The following is a 19,794-nucleotide window of genomic DNA, read 5'->3' as shown; positions in this document are numbered from 1 at the left end:
TACAAATTATTTTATAAGGATTTTTTATAAGGACTAGAACAGATAAGAATAAATTATGGCCATTATAATAAAATAATTGTATTACAAAAAAATTAATAGCGGAAAGAAATAATTAAAATTTTTTAACCCAACACGAACAACAAATTTAACTTTAAACTTTAACTTCATATTAACTTACTCGAGATAAAAAGCATGTAAAACAATTAAATAAGATCTAAATATTTTTAAATATTTTTGAAAAAAAAACTCTTTAAACAAAGAAATTATTACATAAAGCTTTATCTTGGAAGCAACTTTAGTGAAAATTTAAATTTTTTAACATTTATTTTCTTTTGGGACTTAACTCTTCGGCACACAATACGATTTTTTATGCTAGATTGTGATGGGAAAGGATGTCGGAGATGACGAATAACTCGGCACGGTATATACGTTAATAGGCTTGCTATATTTGTAAGACGAACACTTTACAAGCTTGTGTGGCAAACGACAAGAATGTATACTGGCGCGTTAGGGCGACGGAAGTAGAGAGAGCACAAGTGGGGGAGAATAGCTAGAAAGGAAACTCTGTAGTACGCGGGGCGATTATCCAAGAGAAGGGCGCCATCCATAAAGGCGAATCCTCATGACGGGTCGCAAGCCATAGCTCTCGCCAACACTTCCCTTCGAACCGTACATGATCGACTCCGATCAATGGATGGAAGTCAGCCCGAGGAGCTTCATGTAATTCTCGTGTCTTCCTCTGGGCAGCCCTTTTGTCAGTATGTCCGTTGCCATTTCGTCGGTGGACACATGTTGGATCGTGACCAGATTTCTGCTAACGGCATCCCGCACAAAATGGTGTCGGATGTCGATGTGTTTGGACCGCGCGTGGTGAACTGGATTCATCGCCAACTTCTGAACGCCATTACTGTCGTTTTTAATGACGATTCCGTTCAGAGTCGTTCCGAGTTCGTCAAGTAGCTTGCTGACGTACAAAGCCTCCTTGGTTGCGTCTGACAGAGCCATATACTCGGCCTCGGTCGACGACAAAGCCACGGTTCGTTGTTTCTTGGACTCCCAACTGACGGAAGCTCCGCTCATAATAAATGTGTATCCTGTGTAGGACTTACGATCAATGCCGCAACTGCCCCAGTCGGCGTCCGTATACATTTCGGGAGGATCGCTAGAAACAGAATAAACCAGGCCAACATCATTAGTGCCCTTCAAGTAACGTAATACCCGCTTCGCCGCACCCCAGTGAATCTTCGTGTGACAGTTGTTGAATTGGCTGAGTTTACTGACGGCGTGTGCTATGTCGGGTCTGGTTGATACAGCCAGATACATTAACGCCCCAATCAATTCCTGATAGGGGGCTGTGTGAAGATCATTTCCCTCGGTGTCTTCTAACCAGTTGGACGTTTGGATCCATGGGTGTGGCCACGGGCTTGCAGTCGAGCATATCAAATCTCTTGAGGATGTCATTGATGTATCCCTTTTGTCTTATGGCAATCTTTTTGTCATACCTTGAGAATTCCAGGCCCAACCAATATCTAATGGGGCCAAGGTCTCTAACAAAATGAGTACCGAGATAACTCTTTATCCTTACGAGTTCAGCGTCATCGCCTGTTGCAACGAATAAATCGTCGACATATGCGACAATGAAGCTTCTATTGTCGATGGGTCCAATGAGGTACACGCACGAATCCGCGCTCGACGGAACGGCTCCAAAATCTCGAAGCACCTCATCTAGCTTAGAATGCCAGGACTGGCCTGCCTGGCGAAGTCCGTATAAAGCTTCATTTAGAAAGCAAACGACGTTGGATCGTTGAATATCCTCCAGCATCTTCTTCGCCGCTTCCCTAATGGAGTCATCCGCTCTTCTGGACCGAGTGATGTACTCCAAGGCGTCCTCCAGGTATTCTGGTGCTTCCATAAAAATATCTTCCTCGACGTCGCCATTTAAATATGCCGTAGCCACATCGAGTTGCTCAATTTTCATATCCCTTTGTGCCGCAATAGTCACTATGGCTCGTATGGAACTCATTCTCGCTACAGGAGCGAAGGTTTCGTGGTAGTCGATTCCAGGCCTTTGGGAAAATTCCCTCGCGACGACCCGCGCCTTCCGCTTCTCGATTGATCCATCGGAGTTGAATTTATTACGCAGAACGAATCTGCTTCCAATTACCTGTAGATCTCTTGAACGTTCCACCAGCTTCCATACGTTGTTTTTAATCAAGAAAATCACCTCCGCGGCCATTGCCGTCCATCCATTCGGAGTAATTTGTGCTCGACATGGCGTGTCTAATGGGGATCTCGGCCACACATGCAAGTTCCACTTGTTCGTTGGCATCGTGGCTGTAATCTTTTCGGGACCTTCCGGGTCTCCTTGTTTTGATAAGACGTGGACGTCCTCGTCTCCGGACTTGCGCACGCTCCCCGTCTTGATTCTCGATTTCCCGTCGTTCCTCGATGTCCTCCTCGACATCTTCCTCGACGTCTTCCTCGCCGATATCGTCGGATTTTGAAGACAATTCGACGTGAATGTCGTCCGTCGTCGTTCGATCCCTGGATTCATTCCGTGGACTATCTTGGGAATAAAAATCTTCGAGATGAACTCTCGTCTATTTCAAGGGGGCTTCCAGAAATTTCACGTCTCGAGTGATCTCGACCTTTTTGAAATCGGGTAACCAGACTCTAAATCCCTTGGACTGCTCGGCGTATCCGATGAATATTCCTGCTCTGGATCGAGCGTCGAACTTCCCTCTAGCAAGGGTTTTATCTACGCAGAAAACCCTGCATCCGAATTCCTTGAAATAGTTTACAGACGGGACCTCGCCTTTCCAGAAGTTATAAGGGGTTCTACCGTTGAGCCTCTTTGTTGGACAACGGTTTCTTATGTGATTAGTCGAAACCGCTTCGGCCCAAAATGACGCAGGTAGACGAAATTGAAGTAGAAGACACCGCGCTGAGTCCACTAGGGTCCGGTTTTTTCTCAGCCACACCATTTTGTTCTGGATTGTAAGCCGTTGTTAAGCGACGTTGTATCCCCTGGGTCAAGTATTCATCGAACTCCTTGTTCACGTATTCCCGGCCGTTGTCCAATTGAATCGCCTTTATCTTTACGCCGTGTTGTTTTTCGACGAAGGCTTTGTAGGCCTTGAATTCTTCGAGTGCCTGGTCTTTACTTTTGATGAACCTTATCTCCGTCCACCTCGAATGATCGTCGGTGAAGATCACAAAGTATTGCGATCCGCCATTTAAAGTAACCCGCATCGATCCACAAATGTCCGTATGAACCAGCTCCAATTTTTCGGTTTCTTGCTCTGACTTCTTGGGAAACGAAGGTCGTACCATCTTCCCCTGAATGTAAATTTCGCAATTGAAATCTTCGAGTTCATGTCGCAGATCGATGCCTCGAATAGCTCCATTTTTGCTCCCTCGGATGAGATCACGAAAATTGAAGTGACCTATTCCACGATGCCAAGTTTGTCGTGTTCGTCGACGTCGCAACCTGACTAGTTTCTTCGATGCTTTCACAATAATTGGACGATTCTCCATCGATATAGTATAGATTGTTAACTCTTCTGGCGATCAGCCTTGTGCGCCCCTTTGAATCGGTGACCACAGCTCTCTGCTTGTCGAACAGAATTCTGAAACCTTTGTCTGCCATCTTAGAAACCGACAATAGATTCATGCGTAATTCTGGAATGTGTAGCGCTTCATTTAGGATTACTTCGCTTCTCCTTCCGTTTGTCATCGTCATGATCCTTGCTACCCCTCTGGCCTTGATCTCAACGGACGTATTACTGGCTAATTTCAATGTACCGAGTTCACCATTGCTCACTTCAGTAAATACGTTGACATCTTTACACATGTGTAAAGTACATCCGCTATCGAGACACCACATGCCTCCGTTCGAGGAATCTGCAACTTGGCAAGCATCGGACGTGTCTTCAGTCAATAGAAGAGACGTGCGAGAGGAGTTTTTATTTTCTGCCTTCGATGATGGGCACTCTGAAGCTTTGTGTCCCTTCTCGTGATACTTGTAGCACTTGAATCTGAAGCTCGTGTTCCCCTTCTGTTCCTCTTTACCGACCGCACTGTGTTTTGAGTGATCCCGCTTCTTTCTGTTGACAAGTAAAGCATCTTGTGACTCGTTCAACGTTCTCTTCCTTGCGTCGAATTTCTCTACTATTTTGGTGCGCAGGTTCTCGGGCGTCGGAAGCTCGTCACGACTTTCGATTGCAATCCTGAAATTTTCGAAGCTTGAAGGCAAACTATAAAGCATCATTATAGCGAGCTGGTCTGGATTTATGACAACGTCCATTTCGGACAACTTATCCACGGCATCAAAAAAATCATGCAAATGCTCACGTACGTCGCCACCTTCACATTTTCTTTAAAGTGAGTTTTTAATAGCGTGGCTTTACGAGCGGGTCCTTTCGATTGAAACGTGCTTTCTAGTTTTATCCATAATTCTCGCGACGTCTCACAGTTTTTGATTAACTTTAGCTGACTCGCTCCTATGGATAATATTAGATCTGACCTTGCCTTTTCGTCCTTGGTACGCCAGTCTCGTATCTCCGCCGCATTCGTTGCTGTTGACTCGGGTTTCGGTATTTCGCCACTCACGTAGCCTCATGCGTCGTTCTTTATCAGCAGCGCGCGCATTTGCAGCTTCCAGGTATCATAATTATCGCGCCCGAGTGCCTCTATACGTATAATGCCGCTCGTGTTCATCTCGACGTGATGATGTGCCTTTTCCACAAGAAATGTCGATGCGTCGATGCTTCTGACGCGAAACAATCGTTTTTGTGTATGCTTGCTCGGAGAGTCTCACTTCCTCTCCTTTCGCGATCGTGTTGACGTCGTTTTTTGCACGCGTTCTCACGACTGCACTGTATATTCTAGAACCGACACTACGAGCCGTAGCCGTGAAGCTAGGTCCCGCGTGTTCCGTTAATATCCACGAATTAATGTGGTCTCAGACTTCTGGGCCCATAACCTGATGGGAAAGGATGTCGGGGATGACGAATAACTCGGCACGGTCGTATACGTTAATAGGCTTGCTATATTTGTAAGACGAACACTTTACAAGCTTGTCACGATGCTTGGCAAACGACAAGAATGTATACTGGCGCGTTAAGGCGACGAAAGTAGAGAGAGCACAAGTGGGGGAGAATAGCTAGAAAGGAAACTCTGTAGTACGCGGGGCGATTATCCAAGAGGAGGGCGCCATCCGTAAAGGCGAATCCTCCTCTTGGATAATCGCCCCGCGTAATACAGAGTTTCCTTTCTAGCTATTCTCCCCCACTTGTGCTCTCTCTACTTCCGTCGCCTTAACGCGCCAGTATACATTCTTGTCGTTTGCCACACGTGCCGAGTTATTCGTAATCCCCGACATCCTTTCCCATCAGATTGCATACGAGGCGTCTTACTACGTATCTTCATTGGCTTACGATTGGTGACATAATCACCCGAGCCAATCGGGACACGTATTAAGATGCCTCGTATGCGATCTAGCATGAAAAATCGTATCGTGTGCCAAAGGCTTCATTCATTCATTTAAAATCTTTGGCCTGAGTCCTCATAGTCTTCCTTTAGTTACGCCACTAAATACATATATAAAATTAAATGATTACATAACATTCCTTTTATTATATTTGCATATAAAAGTATTAGTTGAAAATTCGAGAGTTTACAATTTATTTTATATTTTAGTATATGTTAACATTGAAAGTAAAATGTAATATCCCATAAGCTATTTCTTATTATATATTCTTTATACTTTTATATGTAGAATAATAATAAGATTGATTAAGATTGATTAATTGATGTAAGAAGTACAAGTGGTTATTAAAAAAAATAAAATTTACAATATGCAAATATACATATGTATTTATCTTTTCAGCATTGTTTAGAAAAATTTATTATGCCTAAGGAACTACGATATTTATCTAAAAGATGATTTAATCAATTAATTCAAAATGAATTAAGTTCTATTGATTCTTTTTCTTTGCAATCTGTAACACCTAGTACAATAAAACAAACAGCAATTACTTTTGAAACATCCAATGCATTTTTTGGTACAAGCAATACATTAAAGAAAGTTACACTTGAAGCAAAGGAAGTATTAAATTCTGCTACAGAATCTGATACAGAATCGTTGCAAAGCCATGAAGAACATCATAATTTTAAATTGCAAAAAGATATTGTTAAATTAACAGATACTAATAATACCGATGAAAATTATTTAAGACAAGATTTACAAACATTGGTTAATGAACACAATATTCCACACAATACTGTAAATGCAATACTTACAATTAAAAAAAAACACGGTTATTTTGAATTATCTTCTGATGTTCGGGTTTTAATGAGAACACCAAGAAATGCATCCGTAAATATAAAATCTATGGGTAATGGTCAGTATGTACATTTCGATATTTTCTCTGGTTTAAAGCGATGTGTACAAATATATGCTGCATTTATAAAAAGTAATGATATAAAAATATTAATGTGGATGGTTTACCTCTTTCTAAAAGTTCTAGCAGTCAGTTTTAGCCTACTATGGCGTCTATTGAAAATATTGATATTTACACATCGCCATACATTATTGGTATATATCATGGTATGTCTAAACCTATAATGCAAATGAATTTTTAACTTATTTTATAAATGAGTTTATCTTTCTCAATATAGTTTGTTTCTAACAAAAAATATATTATGTTAGCATTAATGCAATAGTTTGTATACAAGAAGGCGATTTTGTGTGTAATATGGCAACTTATCCTGAAACTTACTGCATTTTGCGTTCAAATGACACTTTCAAAAATCGTACTCATATTGAACATCATAATGGTAATTCTATATAAAAAAAGCTTTCTATTGGTATGATATCCCAAATAGCATTAGATTACACGCATCTTGTTTGTTTAGGTGTTATAAAATGATTATTACAATTATGGGTTAGAGGTAACAAAGATATTAGATTACCAGCAGAAAATATTGATACAATTTCACGTTACTTAATTGCTATTAAGCCTTGTATACCATCATACCATTCGCAAGAAAACCTAAACATTTACATGATATTGACAGATGAAAAGCGACAGAATTTCGCCATTTTTTACTGTATACTGGCATTGTCGTTTTGAAGTCTGTAATAGCACCTACGATTTATAATTATTTTCTTTCTTTGAGTATTGCTATAAGAATATTAGTTGATCCACAATTATGTATAACATTTCATGCTTATGCAAATTCGTTATTATTATGGTTTGTGTCAAACTATGGAGATATTTATGGTTTTGAGTATCTGTCATACAATCTTCACAATCTCATTCATCTTGCCAGTGATGTTGGAACATTTGATTGTTCAGAAAACTTCAGCTGTTTTAAATTTGAAAATTATATGCAAAAAATTAAACAGATTTCATGTAAATCCGGAAAACTCTTACAAGAATTGTCTAATTGCGTATTCGAAAATTTATAGATTCCAATTCAACAATGTCGTATGGAACGATATCCGATCACTATTTATAAACAACGATCAATGAAAAAGGATATTTCTCACTTGCAATTTAAAATCTTTAAAATTTTCAGTAACGAAATTGACAATTGTGTTTGTCATAATAAATCTATAGTTTTTGTTACACATATATTTGAAAAGAATGATATAATAGTTCTTTGTGCACGTTTTTTAAATACAAAAATCATTGTTTACTGTTCCATTTGCCTCAGAAAAACTTGGTATATATGTCATATCAAATAGTACTACTTCAGATATTATTCAACTTCCAATAACACAAATTGAGAAAAAATGTTTAAAAATCAAAAGTAATATCGAAGTTAATTCATATGTGATAATACCTATGTTACATAGTAATAATTAGATTAATTAAATGCATAACAATTTCAAGTACAAATTTCTAACTGCATAATTGATCACTTGCCTTTATGATAAATATTGTATTCTTTGATGTCAAAAGAAGGGAAATGTTCAGAAGGTGAGGAAGAAATAATATTTGTTTTTTATTTAATTTTTTTTATTTATGTTATATTAAGTTATTAATGTTTTTTATTTTATTTTTTTTTAATGCATTTTAAAACACATTTAATAATATGTATATTCCTTGAAGCAATATTTATTGCACAATATCTTCAAAAATTGTTTTGTTTTATATTTAAAGTTCAGAGGCAATCCATATAAATTATTATATACAAAAAAATGTCTAGTATACATACAAAAAGATACGCAGTGGTCAAATTTTTATCGAATTCAACATTCTCAAAAGTCCCAACAAATTGGATTACAAAACATAATAATGTTTATCGTTGCTGGTGGCCACCACGATCATCAAACAATGCAACATTAATTGCAAATTGTGCAAAACCAAAGCATGATTTGTGGAACAATTTTGAAATAGAAGTTATAAAATATCGCAGTAAGTATTCTATACTTATTTTTTATAAACTAGTTATATTTACTGAACTATTTATTTCAAAATAAAATTAAAAATTATTTACATTTTATTTTTAAAAACTTTTTTATTTAATTTTTAACGTTCACTTACTTAACCCTTAATGTGAAGTTTAAAAGATCCCAAGAAAGTTCATCCTACACACTTTTGTATATACTGATATTAATAAAAAAATTTTTCTTTTAGAAATAAATAATTAAATATACTTGTATATACTTTGTAAAAGTCGTTCGTATTTTTATTCCAAAATTGACACTTTAATTCTCAAAATAAAATGTCTTACTTAAAACGGACAATTGAATCATTTTTGTCCTTAAAGCATAATATCTGAAGAATATCTCATTAAATTTATAGCTTACAATATTAAAAATTGTAAAATTTATAAATTTTTTAATAATAATTTTAGTAATAAGTCGTTTTTTTTTCAGTTTCTTCGCTTCTCAATTTTTTTCTTCATACTTGACATCAAGTTTCAAAAATCTATTACATTTTAAAAAAGGATACTCGAAAATCATCCAATATTTTTTTCAAGTTAAAACAATATTACAGTTTATTACAGTCAGCAGTTAAGTGGTTGAGGTTGTTTATACCCCACTGTAAACGTTATGAGATTTTTAAAAAGTGTGAACGTTAACAGTTAAAATATTTTTTGCGATAGCTCACAAATATGCAAGCGATGCATATAACAATTATAAAATATTCTTTTTCATTACCTATATGCTTTGCGCGCTCTCTCTCTTTCTAATTAAAAAAATTGTTTTTAATATTTTTATTATACTCTCTTGAATCTGCGCAAAGAAGATTCGAATTATAGTACGACGGATGAGGAACGATCGGGTCGAGAAAAAAACCACATTTTCCTTATCAGCCCTATAGTTCTGACGGTAAACTTGAAAATGTAACCATAAAAAAAATCAGGAATTGTGTATAATATAATATGTTTTATCATATTTTATTTTTATTAAAATGATATGTAATATTTAAATTTAAATTTTAATTGTAATTTTTTACTAGTTTGATTACATTGAAGTAAGTAATATAATAATACTAATTTACTTCAATAAAATTAAACTACATATATGGTCAAAAATTAAATTAAAATAGTCAAAAATTATAATTCAAATAAAGTTTATTGCTAATGTATTAGTGAACGTCATATAATATATTTATTACTTTTTTTTACAGGAAATCAAACTCAAACAAAAGATCTTTCACTTCATGCTACTATGTCCTGACAATTTGGGATTTTATAACAGTACAGAAGACGTACGAAATAATAGACCTATAATAGCACAATGTAATGAGAGTACAAGTCCACTATATTGTACGTAAAATAAATGTAATTTTAAAAATAATATACATACACACAAAAAAACATTTCACATATTATACAAATTTTTAAAAATTAAAAAATTTTTGCCGAAAAATATCTATTATAAATATGTGTATTAATATATTATTATTTTGAAAATTGTTAATGATTATTAATTTATTAATTAACATTTCATATATATAATATATTGTCATGTACGTGCGTATATATCAAGCGACGCGGTAGCGGCGCGACGCCAAGTACATAAAGAATTTTGCTGCATGATGCAAATGATGCAAACTTCACTGCGCAAATGTCACGCCGCTACTAAGCTTTATCTGGAATTTAGCTGTCAAATTCACTTTCAGTTAAAATATCTCAGAAACTAAAATCATAATCAAAAATCTAATGGCAATTTTGTTATATAATATTGATGTCAGCTTTCGATTGCGACCACTCCGATTAAAATTGGTACACTCATTTTTGAGATTTCGTAATCTCTTGCGCGAAAAAGCTCACTTGGATCACTTGGATATTTTCCACAGATCACATGTACACACGTAAAGCCAGTTTGTCGTTCAAGGGGCTTCACAATGTTCCTACATACAATTTTATAAAATTAAAATAAAATTATTTCGTAATGTAAGTGGTGAATATTGGTACGCGAAAAAATATAATAAACTTGATAATTCTAAGATCTTGTGATCTCTTGCGCAAAAAAGCTCACTTGAGTTATTTTCCACGCATTCACATATACATGCACACACACACCCAAAGCCGGTTTGTCCTTCAAGGGGCTTCACAATGTGCCTACATATAATTTTATAAAACTAAAATAAAAATTATTTTGTAATATATGTGGTGAATATTGGTATGCGAAAAAATATAATAAACTTAATAATTCTGTGATCTTGAGATTTCTTGCGCGAAAAAGCTTATTTGAGTTATTTTCTACAAATTCACATGTACATGCACACACACACGCAAAGCCGGTGTGTCCTTCAAGGGGCTTCACAATGTGCTTACATATAATTTTATAAAACTAAACATATAAAAAATTATTTTATGATATAAATAGTGAATTTGGTATGCGAGAAAAGTATAATAAGTTAACAAAAATAAAATAAATATATAACATAAACAAATACATGATATATGTGTAAATGTCAAAAATATTAATATAAAAATTAATAATAAAATTACAACGTCTGAATGTGAGTAATGTAAGTGATATTATTAGTACACGAAAAAATTTAATAAAATTAATAAAAATAAAATAAATAAATAATAATAACAAGTAATATACATAATATATATGTAATAAATGTCAAAAATATTAATAAAAAATTTTTATCTGTCAATGCAAATAAGTATAAAAATTTAGTGCAATCTTTTATCACGGTGAAAATATAATAGATGGACATTACACAAACATGATATGTACTAAAAACGCAAAATGGATGTTAATAAATGATTTAAGTATAAAGAAATGCAATTGGCCTTCAAATGCTAAAAATGCATTCATATTTTTTGCAGAACAAATAAAATAAAATAAATTATGGAAAATATATACATATATACATACATACATATTAAATTAACACATTAAAAAATATGTATAATAAAACTTAATGTAATTAAAAAAAGAAGTAACTCTTTAATTTTTACAAAAAGGAGTGAAATCCCTTAAAAAAACCTTAAAAAGGTAAAAAAGATACGCCAAGTACATAAATGCGTGCTTTCCAAAATAAATTTGAGATCAATATAGTTAGCCAAGTATATTTTAAAAGACTTAAAGAAGTTTAATAAACATCTATTTAAAAATTGCTTAAACGGGCTTGATGATTAAATGATTAAAATCAACCAACGGGATTATAGTGAAGCAAAAACTTGGCGTGCCCGGCTTAAAACGCCCGACTTAAAATGATCAATGTTATACAATATGAAAATTATTTGTACAAATAAAATAATAAAAAAAATAATAACTTATGAAAAACTTCACAAAGTTAAAAAAGATATGTCAAGTATATATGTCAAGTATATAAACGCATTCAAAAATGGTTCTATTCAAAAATTATGTGAAAAATGGGAATATAAGTGATAACATATAATAAAGCAGAAATTGACAGATAGTAAAGCAATATCCGAGTCACATTAATTGCATTCTTGTATATATATTTATCAATATCAATAACATAGAGCCTTGGAAATTCAGAAAAAATATGAGCCGGGCACGCCAAGTTTTTGCTTCACTATAATCCCGTTGGTTGATTTTAATCATTTAATCATCAAGCCCGTTTAAGCAATTTTTAAATAGATGTTTATTAAACTTCTTTAAGTCTTTTAAAATATACTTGGCTAACTATATTGATCTCAAATTTATTTTGGAAAGCACGCATTTATGTACTTGGCGTATCTTTTTTACCTTTTTAAGGTTTTTTTAAGGGATATAATTTAATTTATAAATTTATTATATACAGTATATGTAATAATTATAATCTTAATGTAGTTGTTACAGAAACAAATTCACAACCAATTGAGGACAATAATATTAATATATAATAACCATAATTGATGATAATAATACAAGGTATTTATATTATATACATAAATTTCCAAAAATTATTTTTGGCATTAATAACACATAAATATTTTAGATTCTGCTTCTCAGTCAACTCCTCGTCGTGCACATCAAAACTACAATTTTCAAGGTACACAATTTTTCTAAATTTTTATTTGTACATCTTTATCTTTTATATATATTTACAAAAAATTGTATTATAGAGAACGTCAAAGAGATAAAATGTATAATGGCAATATTTAATATAACATTAAAAAATAATATTGAACAATTAAAAAGCTTGAAGAAGCAATCCGAAGCAATGTATTACAACAACCGATGGAAAACAATAGCTTTATTGAGCAATTTTTTTCTCTCATGACAATAGAAGATATAAAAAATATTGAAAATATTGTAAAGACTAATGAAGAAGCATTGACGCAATTCGTAAGTTTATATTTGTAATGTATACAATAATGTTAAATTTAATAATTGCAATTTTTTCGTACCTTATAAAAAATATTTGGTTAAAAAGTTATGAAAAAATTTATAAAAATACATTCTAAAAACAATGATTTTTATCGATTTTGTTCTAATTGAATTATAACATCTAAACTGCAATTTTCTATCTAAAGTAGAGTTTTTATATGAGTTTAAACAATTTTTTTACATATAATTAATGTATTATCTTTATCTTAAAATTTTAATTCTAGTATTAGTACATAAAATGTATAAACAAACAAAAAATATTCTTTTACAGAAAAAATTTGTATCGAAAATTGGTGGAAACAATCCGAGCGATAATATCCAGCGGATTATGAAAAATATTTTTACAAATAAATGTGCCATAAGTTGTTTCTGGAAAGGAAAAAAGACAATTTTCGCGTCTATGATTTAAAATCAATAAAAATAATAAAAGGTATGTTTTAAAATGTTACTAAATTTAAAGAATGTCAAAATATTCTTATATTAATTTATTTTTATTTTTCTCTTTTAGGAGAAATTACTTCACGTCACATAACATTCACACAGGCAGAATTAGAAAACATTATGGCAGAATGGTTACGTTTCGCAAAATAACGACAACAAAGAGACAAAAACAAGGAAAATGTACCTGAAGATATAATACAAGGAAATTGTATCTGACTTTTTAGACTGACATTGTAATTTACAATTTATATTTCTGACTGACGTTATGTCTTAACGAGTTTTATTTCTATCAATTTCTCTTACTTTTTTCTTATCTTACCTTGTTTTTTATATTTTTAAAAATTATTTTTAAAATATATATTTACTGATAATTACATATATAATGCATGACGTTAAAAAATATTTATATGGTTCATTATATATAAAGTATCATGTACGCTTTGTTTTGATAAATATGATTGATTCATTGATAAATATGATTTATAAATATATTAAGAAGTTTATTAAAAAAACTATATATGTTTTAATGTTACCTTTTTCCTTCATAATTATAACTATCCTTTGTAATTTTAGCACTTACAATTTCCAGGAAGTCAAGTTCTTAAATTAATTTTACATAAAACGAAATTGTATTCAAAGTTTTTTTTGTTTTATGTGAAATTAATTTAAGTACTTGACCTCCTGGGAATTATGTGCTAAAATATATAACTACACTATAATTATTTTTTATAACAGCAATATAATAGTTTACATTGCCATTACAAAACATCTCGGTTATGGTTATATAACAGTTCAGATCTACGTTATATTCATGTTATATGACTACACCATCACATGAGTGGGAAATTACAACAGGAATGTTACATGTAACGTTCATGTAATATTATCTGTTACATTCCGTTTTATTGCAGCAATGTAATGGTTATATATTGGTATTTGCTGGGATCCTAAGAAAGAAAAAGAAGGTGCAGTAGCCGAACAGCTGCAGATTCACAACTTTAAAAGCGTGGTACTTTGTCTCTCGAAGGACGGCAATCCATAGGGTAAAGAAGAAGACAAACAACAAGGATGGACATTGCATCATGCGTATCATGTGTAAAAGGGAACGCACCCTATATATAAAGGCACTCGGGTCCTCGGGTGATGTTTTCGAACGCACCTGAGCGTGACAACGTTGCGCGCGATTAATATCGCGGGTGCCGTGTTGTGAGCTCGAAGTCTTCAAAGTGCCGGAACAACGTGTAGAATTTAGAGCACAAATATAGTATATATGTATTTCATTATATAATTTAAACCCAAGCTGTCAATTGAGCTTAGTCAGAAATTAATCAGTTCAACTGTTATTGAGATCCGATAATCTTGGTTACTCGTAACTCGCGTTACAAGATACACGGGCGATACACAGGGCAGTCTCGTGTTACACGTATGTATACCGTGTCTCTTGATATGGTGTAGTGCCAGTAGAATATTCTAAAGAATCTCGGAGAATTTGTTGGTAAAGAACGTTATGGGATATATTATATATTATAAATGTAGTCGAATTAAGGTTATGAGATTAATAATGTACGCATGTATATATTATAACCCGATAACCATTTCTGCTGTGACAAATGTTGACAACAGACTCTGTTGCCAAGAAAAGCAGCAAATAAGAAACATATCTTGTCATTGCAAATACTGTTAGCAGATATTCAACAAATATTTAGCAACGTCTGTTATCAGAATACATGACAAAATAATAGTGAACTGCGAGCAGATTTATTGAAAGTATTGATGAGATTGACGACAAACACCAAAGTGTAAACCATGTCAGCAAATTGCCTGTAGAAATGCAACAACATTTGTGTGTCAAAGTACGCGACAGATTGATACCAGAAGCGCAGCAGATCTGTCGAAACGTCAAATTGGCAATAAAAACGCGATACCGTCGATAGACGGCCTACTCTCTCGGGAGTAAAATGCAGCCAACTCACTACATAAAGACAACTCGCAGTGCGACTAAGGTAAGCAAAAATTACCTTCCTCCGCTACGCCTGCGGAGGTGTCCGATGTGGTGGAGGATCGCCACATTATACTTTTATAATACAGGACTGGTAGTATTTTCATTTTTTTGGAGTGACATTTAACTCCAAGAAATTTAGTGAAATTAAGGCTGCGTTTCGATATTCACTGTCAGTACTGAAATTCTACAGTGTATGTGACGTAAACTATAGATTTTCAGTACTGGCAGTGAATATCGAAACACAGCCTAATTGCACCTAGAATAGATGATATACTTGCAATATAAAAGGAAAAAATAGATAGGTCAATTGAGCCCCCCCCCCCCCTATAAGAAATATTAAATGCTAAAAAGAGGATGAGGTAAATTATTCAATCTGTTCCTACTCCTGAATTAATAAATCTTCCTAGGAGATTGCTTACATCGATTCTTAAATAAAATTATAACTGTAAAAATGAAAAGATTCGACAAATCTGTTACCAATCAGTTGTCATTTGTGAATACAGATCTGCCGCATATTTGGCGCAAATCTGTTGTAAGTTTACGTTGCAACATCTGTTCTCAATTTGCTGTATGAATTTGTCATTGTATTACTAGTAACAGATCTGCTCTGTTGTTACACCCAATTTGATATCAGGATTTGATGACAATTTTTGTTTGCAATTAGGGCGCACTTGAGGACACAGGACACAGTAGACCATGGTTTTGGCAGCCTAATTTCACAAGAAATTTTTAGCAGTCTGCTGACAATTTCGCAACAAATGGTTAGCTGGGATATGTATGTGCTAACTACATTCATATATTGAATCCCACGAAAGTTGCGAAAAATAATGTATCCCATATTTATCCCATATTAACGTTCTCTATGTGCCAATAAATTCTCCGAGATTTTTTAAAATATTCTAATCTGGGTATTTATATTTGTTTTTAAATTGCATCCATTACACACTATTACACACTGGCGTATTCTGAAAAATACACTGTTATGAATTCTTACAATTTCTGTCTTTTTACTAGTAAAGTAATCTGTGCAGTCCCTGGAGGGCCAAAACGAGAGAAAAGGACAGTACGTGCAATAATTCTTTGGCAATGTGTAGAACTTATTGTTAGAGCACAAAGGTATGCATATAATATAGTAGTGTCTATAGAATATTCTAAAGAATCTCGGAGAATTTGTTGGCACATAGATAAAATTATGAGATATATTATATATTATCAATGAGTTCCGAAATTTACTGCCAGTACTGAAAATCTATAGTATACGTAACATGAACTATAGATTTTCAATGACTGACAGTGCATATCGAAGCGCAGTCTATATATGTAATTGAATTGAAGTTAAGAGGTTAACTATGTATGTATGTGCTAACTGGACTCATAAAATCCCACAATAGTTGCGAAAAATAATATATCCCATAACGATCTCTATGTGCCTACAAATTCTTCAAGATTCTATTATACATATGTTATAAGATATATTATATATTTTGTGCAACTTTTATGGGATTCAATAATAATTAAAAGTTAGAAACTTGCATATTGCTTCCTCATCATTTGAGTTCGCGCCCAATGCTCCTTGTTATTAATTATATTAACCTTGTTCACAGATGCTATTTTAAATACATATCCAGTAGTGAAAGAAATTGAGTTTGAAGAGATCGTCGCAGAATGGTTCCGGTTTGTTAAACAACGATGAATTCGAACAGCAGAAAAAGAGAAGAAAAAAGTAGAGAGAAGAAAGTAAAGACGACGGAGGCAAGACAGACTCTTTCAAGGTTGCAGAGTCTTAGATAAAAGATAAATATAGATATATTTGAAGCGAGTGCTGGGTGGATTGGTTAACAGGAAATTCGTGGCCCGGGATCTTCTGCTACGATAGTGGAAAACCTGCGTTTTGTAATAAGTTCCCAATTCCTCTCAGTATTATTGCCAGTACTAAAAATCTATAGTTTACGTCACATAGGATTTTCACTACTGGCATTAGTAGTAAAAGGAATTAAAAACGCATATTTGATCATCACTCAATATCTAGTCAATTAGTATCTAATAGTATAATAGTATTTAGTCGATAAGCGAAATTTGCAAGAAATGCAAGAAATGTTCCTAATGTTTTAATTTAAGTTTTTACATTTTGTTAGTGATTGAATACACATAATCGCTCTATTAGTATTTTAGTCAATAGACGAAGTTTGCAAAAAATGTTGTAAAATAATTTAATAACACATATGCCTGTTTCTACTAACACTGTTTATGCCCGATTGCACCAACGTAAATTAACTTTAATCTCGGTTCAACTTGCTCTTCATCTTCTTCTTATTATAATCTCTAAAGTGACATTTAATTAACTTGCTCTTCATTTTTTTTTCTAATTCTTACAATTAAAAAAAGATGAAGAATAAGTTGAACCGAGATTAAAGTTAATCTACGTTGATGGAATCGGACATAAACCGAGATTAAAATTAATCTAATGTTGGCAGAAACGGGCTATAATTATTTTCGTTTGGTGTAAGAAATTTCATTATGATAAACAGGAATTGTGAACCATTATAATAATAACCAAGAATTGTAAATAATTATAATAATATTATAATAAACAGAAATTGTGAGCAAGTATATCAGATTTTTATTTAATTTTCGTAACGCGCTCATCGCCTCAATATAACCGCACCATTACAAATCATAGCTACTGTTATATTGCTGTAATGTAACATCAATATTATCGTTAAGTTAGGTTAGACTAATTGTTATATTCCAAATATTGCAGTTATGTAACAGTTATAACATTTGGCAGATTACAGTTACCGTAACTGTTATATGACGGATAGATAACATGTTATATAACATGTTATATTGCTGAGTCGAAAATTGTAACTTACATGTAAGTTACATATAACATCAGAGTAATGTAACCTGTTATATTCGGTTACATTGCTACTATATTACTGTGTTCACTGGGATAAATAAAATAAATAGATTATAAAAACATGTTAGTTAAAATAAATTATTAAATAAAACTTAATGTTTTTCTCACATTATTTATATGTATATGGTTTATTTAAAATATAAACATTAATATATTTTTAATTTTAATTTACTTGGAATTATTGGTTAAATAAAAAAAGCATAAAAACATTAAGAAATTACTGTAAAAATTTTCTCTCACCAGAAATAAGAAACTCTAGCTTTATCAAGTGAGTTTTATCGTTGTAGAAAAAATTTGGATCATACTTATCTATTTATCTTCACCTCGCAAGTTCAATAATATTTCCTATCGCGTGACATTATCATATCTAATCGTTCTACGTATTCTCTAGCAAATTCACGCGCGTTTGTCCAAAAACATAAAGCATAAAAGACGCTCGTCAATCAAGTAGATGCAATTAACGATATCAATTCTTACATATTGAATTGAATATTAAAAAATAGGGTAACTTTTTATATACCCTATACAGAGTTTTATTACTGGGGTTCTTCATTTTTTAAGAAAAAGATAAAATAAATACAATGATAAATACAATAAAATGCAAATTTTTTGTAAATAAATTTTGTATCCACAAGAAAAATATATAAGATTATTTACATGTGCTTATAAAGATCATTCTTTTAATTACATTTTTCTGCATTTGTCTGCAAGTTCATTGATAATTCATACTTTAATGATATTATGTTCATCCTTTTATAAAAATTATAAAAAAAATAAATAACCGTTCTTGTTTGACACAGTTAATCTTAAATAATTTTTTGATCTTAGAATACTTTTATCTTAGAAATACATTTATAATTATTATGTTACACATCATGACTGCTTCAGATTTTTCACACCGTGATTGATCAAGTAGTCAATCACAAACAATGTACTACAACTTAAATTTACAAACTTAACTTGGCTCTATCTCTCAAATTGCAACAATAAATGCAAAGTAAATACTTAAAGTCATATATCAAGGCATAATTAAACTACACTAAATAAAATGTAGTCTTTAATTTTTAGATTAATGATTTTAGAAAAATTTTTCTACCATGTCGTGTTTCTAGTTTACATCCTAATATTTTGATTTTTGTTAAGATGTCTCAAAATCGGTGATGGATAAAAACCATCAACATATACCATATCGTAATGTGTGTGTGTGTGTGTGTGTGTGTGTGTGTGTGTGTGTGTGTGTTGTAAAAGTAATAATAAAATAAAATAGATTATGCTTTACTTTATTATTTAATTTTGTATTAAATTATTTATAACTTTGACTTTAATTACTATGTATTTTTTACTTTCTTATTGTTCTAATCTCTATTTCTTATACTATTATTTATATCAATTTTCTTTATTTTTTTCCTTGTATTTTATTTTTTATTAAAATAAAATCTATTGTATAACATCATTAGGATTAATTAAAGTTAGGTTTTTATGTTAAATAAATATGAGCACATTTAAAGGTATGTCTATCAAAAACGTATAAATGTTTTATAAAAATAGTTCAAAATTGTATTTTTGTTATAAAATCGCATTGTTATGCTACAATTGTACTACAATAAA

At 32.5% G+C, this 19,794-nt stretch overlaps 2 protein-coding genes and 2 long non-coding RNA genes across 6 annotated transcripts in view; 2 read left to right on the top strand and 2 right to left on the bottom strand.

Moving 5' to 3' along the window:
- LOC105832697 (glycogen [starch] synthase) overlaps positions 1-19,794 on the bottom strand; it is a 97,933-nt gene that overhangs the window by 74,117 nt on the left and 4,022 nt on the right. Inside the window, exon 2 of one of the 2 annotated variants that reach the window (XM_036292476.1) lies at positions 14,376-14,483. The exons of the other annotated variant lie outside the window; for it this stretch is intronic. The gene's annotated coding sequence lies outside the window, so the exon portion shown is untranslated. The remainder of the gene's footprint in view (positions 1-14,375; positions 14,484-19,794) is intronic. 2 annotated transcript variants of the gene reach the window in all.
- On the bottom strand, positions 688-1,323 carry LOC118647465 (secreted RxLR effector protein 161-like). The gene has a single exon (XM_036292485.1). It carries the CDS (start codon positions 1,321-1,323, stop codon positions 688-690), a length of 636 nt encoding a protein of 211 aa, XP_036148378.1.
- Positions 6,629-13,670, top strand: LOC114255160. Of its 2 annotated transcripts, XR_003626441.2 has the most exons (6): positions 6,629-9,786; positions 12,284-12,364; positions 12,432-12,485; positions 12,559-12,781; positions 13,095-13,253; positions 13,332-13,670. It is a non-coding gene; the product is annotated as an uncharacterized LOC114255160 (long non-coding RNA). The 2 variants fall into 2 exon arrangements; XR_004964734.1 differs by having other exon boundaries at positions 12,559-13,253.
- On the top strand, positions 14,441-17,876 carry LOC105835639. Its single transcript, XR_001138998.3, has 3 exons — positions 14,441-14,687; positions 16,281-16,382; positions 16,871-17,876. It is a non-coding gene; the product is annotated as an uncharacterized LOC105835639 (long non-coding RNA).

This window comes from Monomorium pharaonis, chromosome 9 (genome assembly GCF_013373865.1).
Source record: "Monomorium pharaonis isolate MP-MQ-018 chromosome 9, ASM1337386v2, whole genome shotgun sequence".
Taxonomy (NCBI): Eukaryota; Metazoa; Arthropoda; class Insecta; order Hymenoptera; family Formicidae; genus Monomorium; species Monomorium pharaonis.
This window is presented reverse-complemented; position numbering and strand designations above follow the sequence as displayed.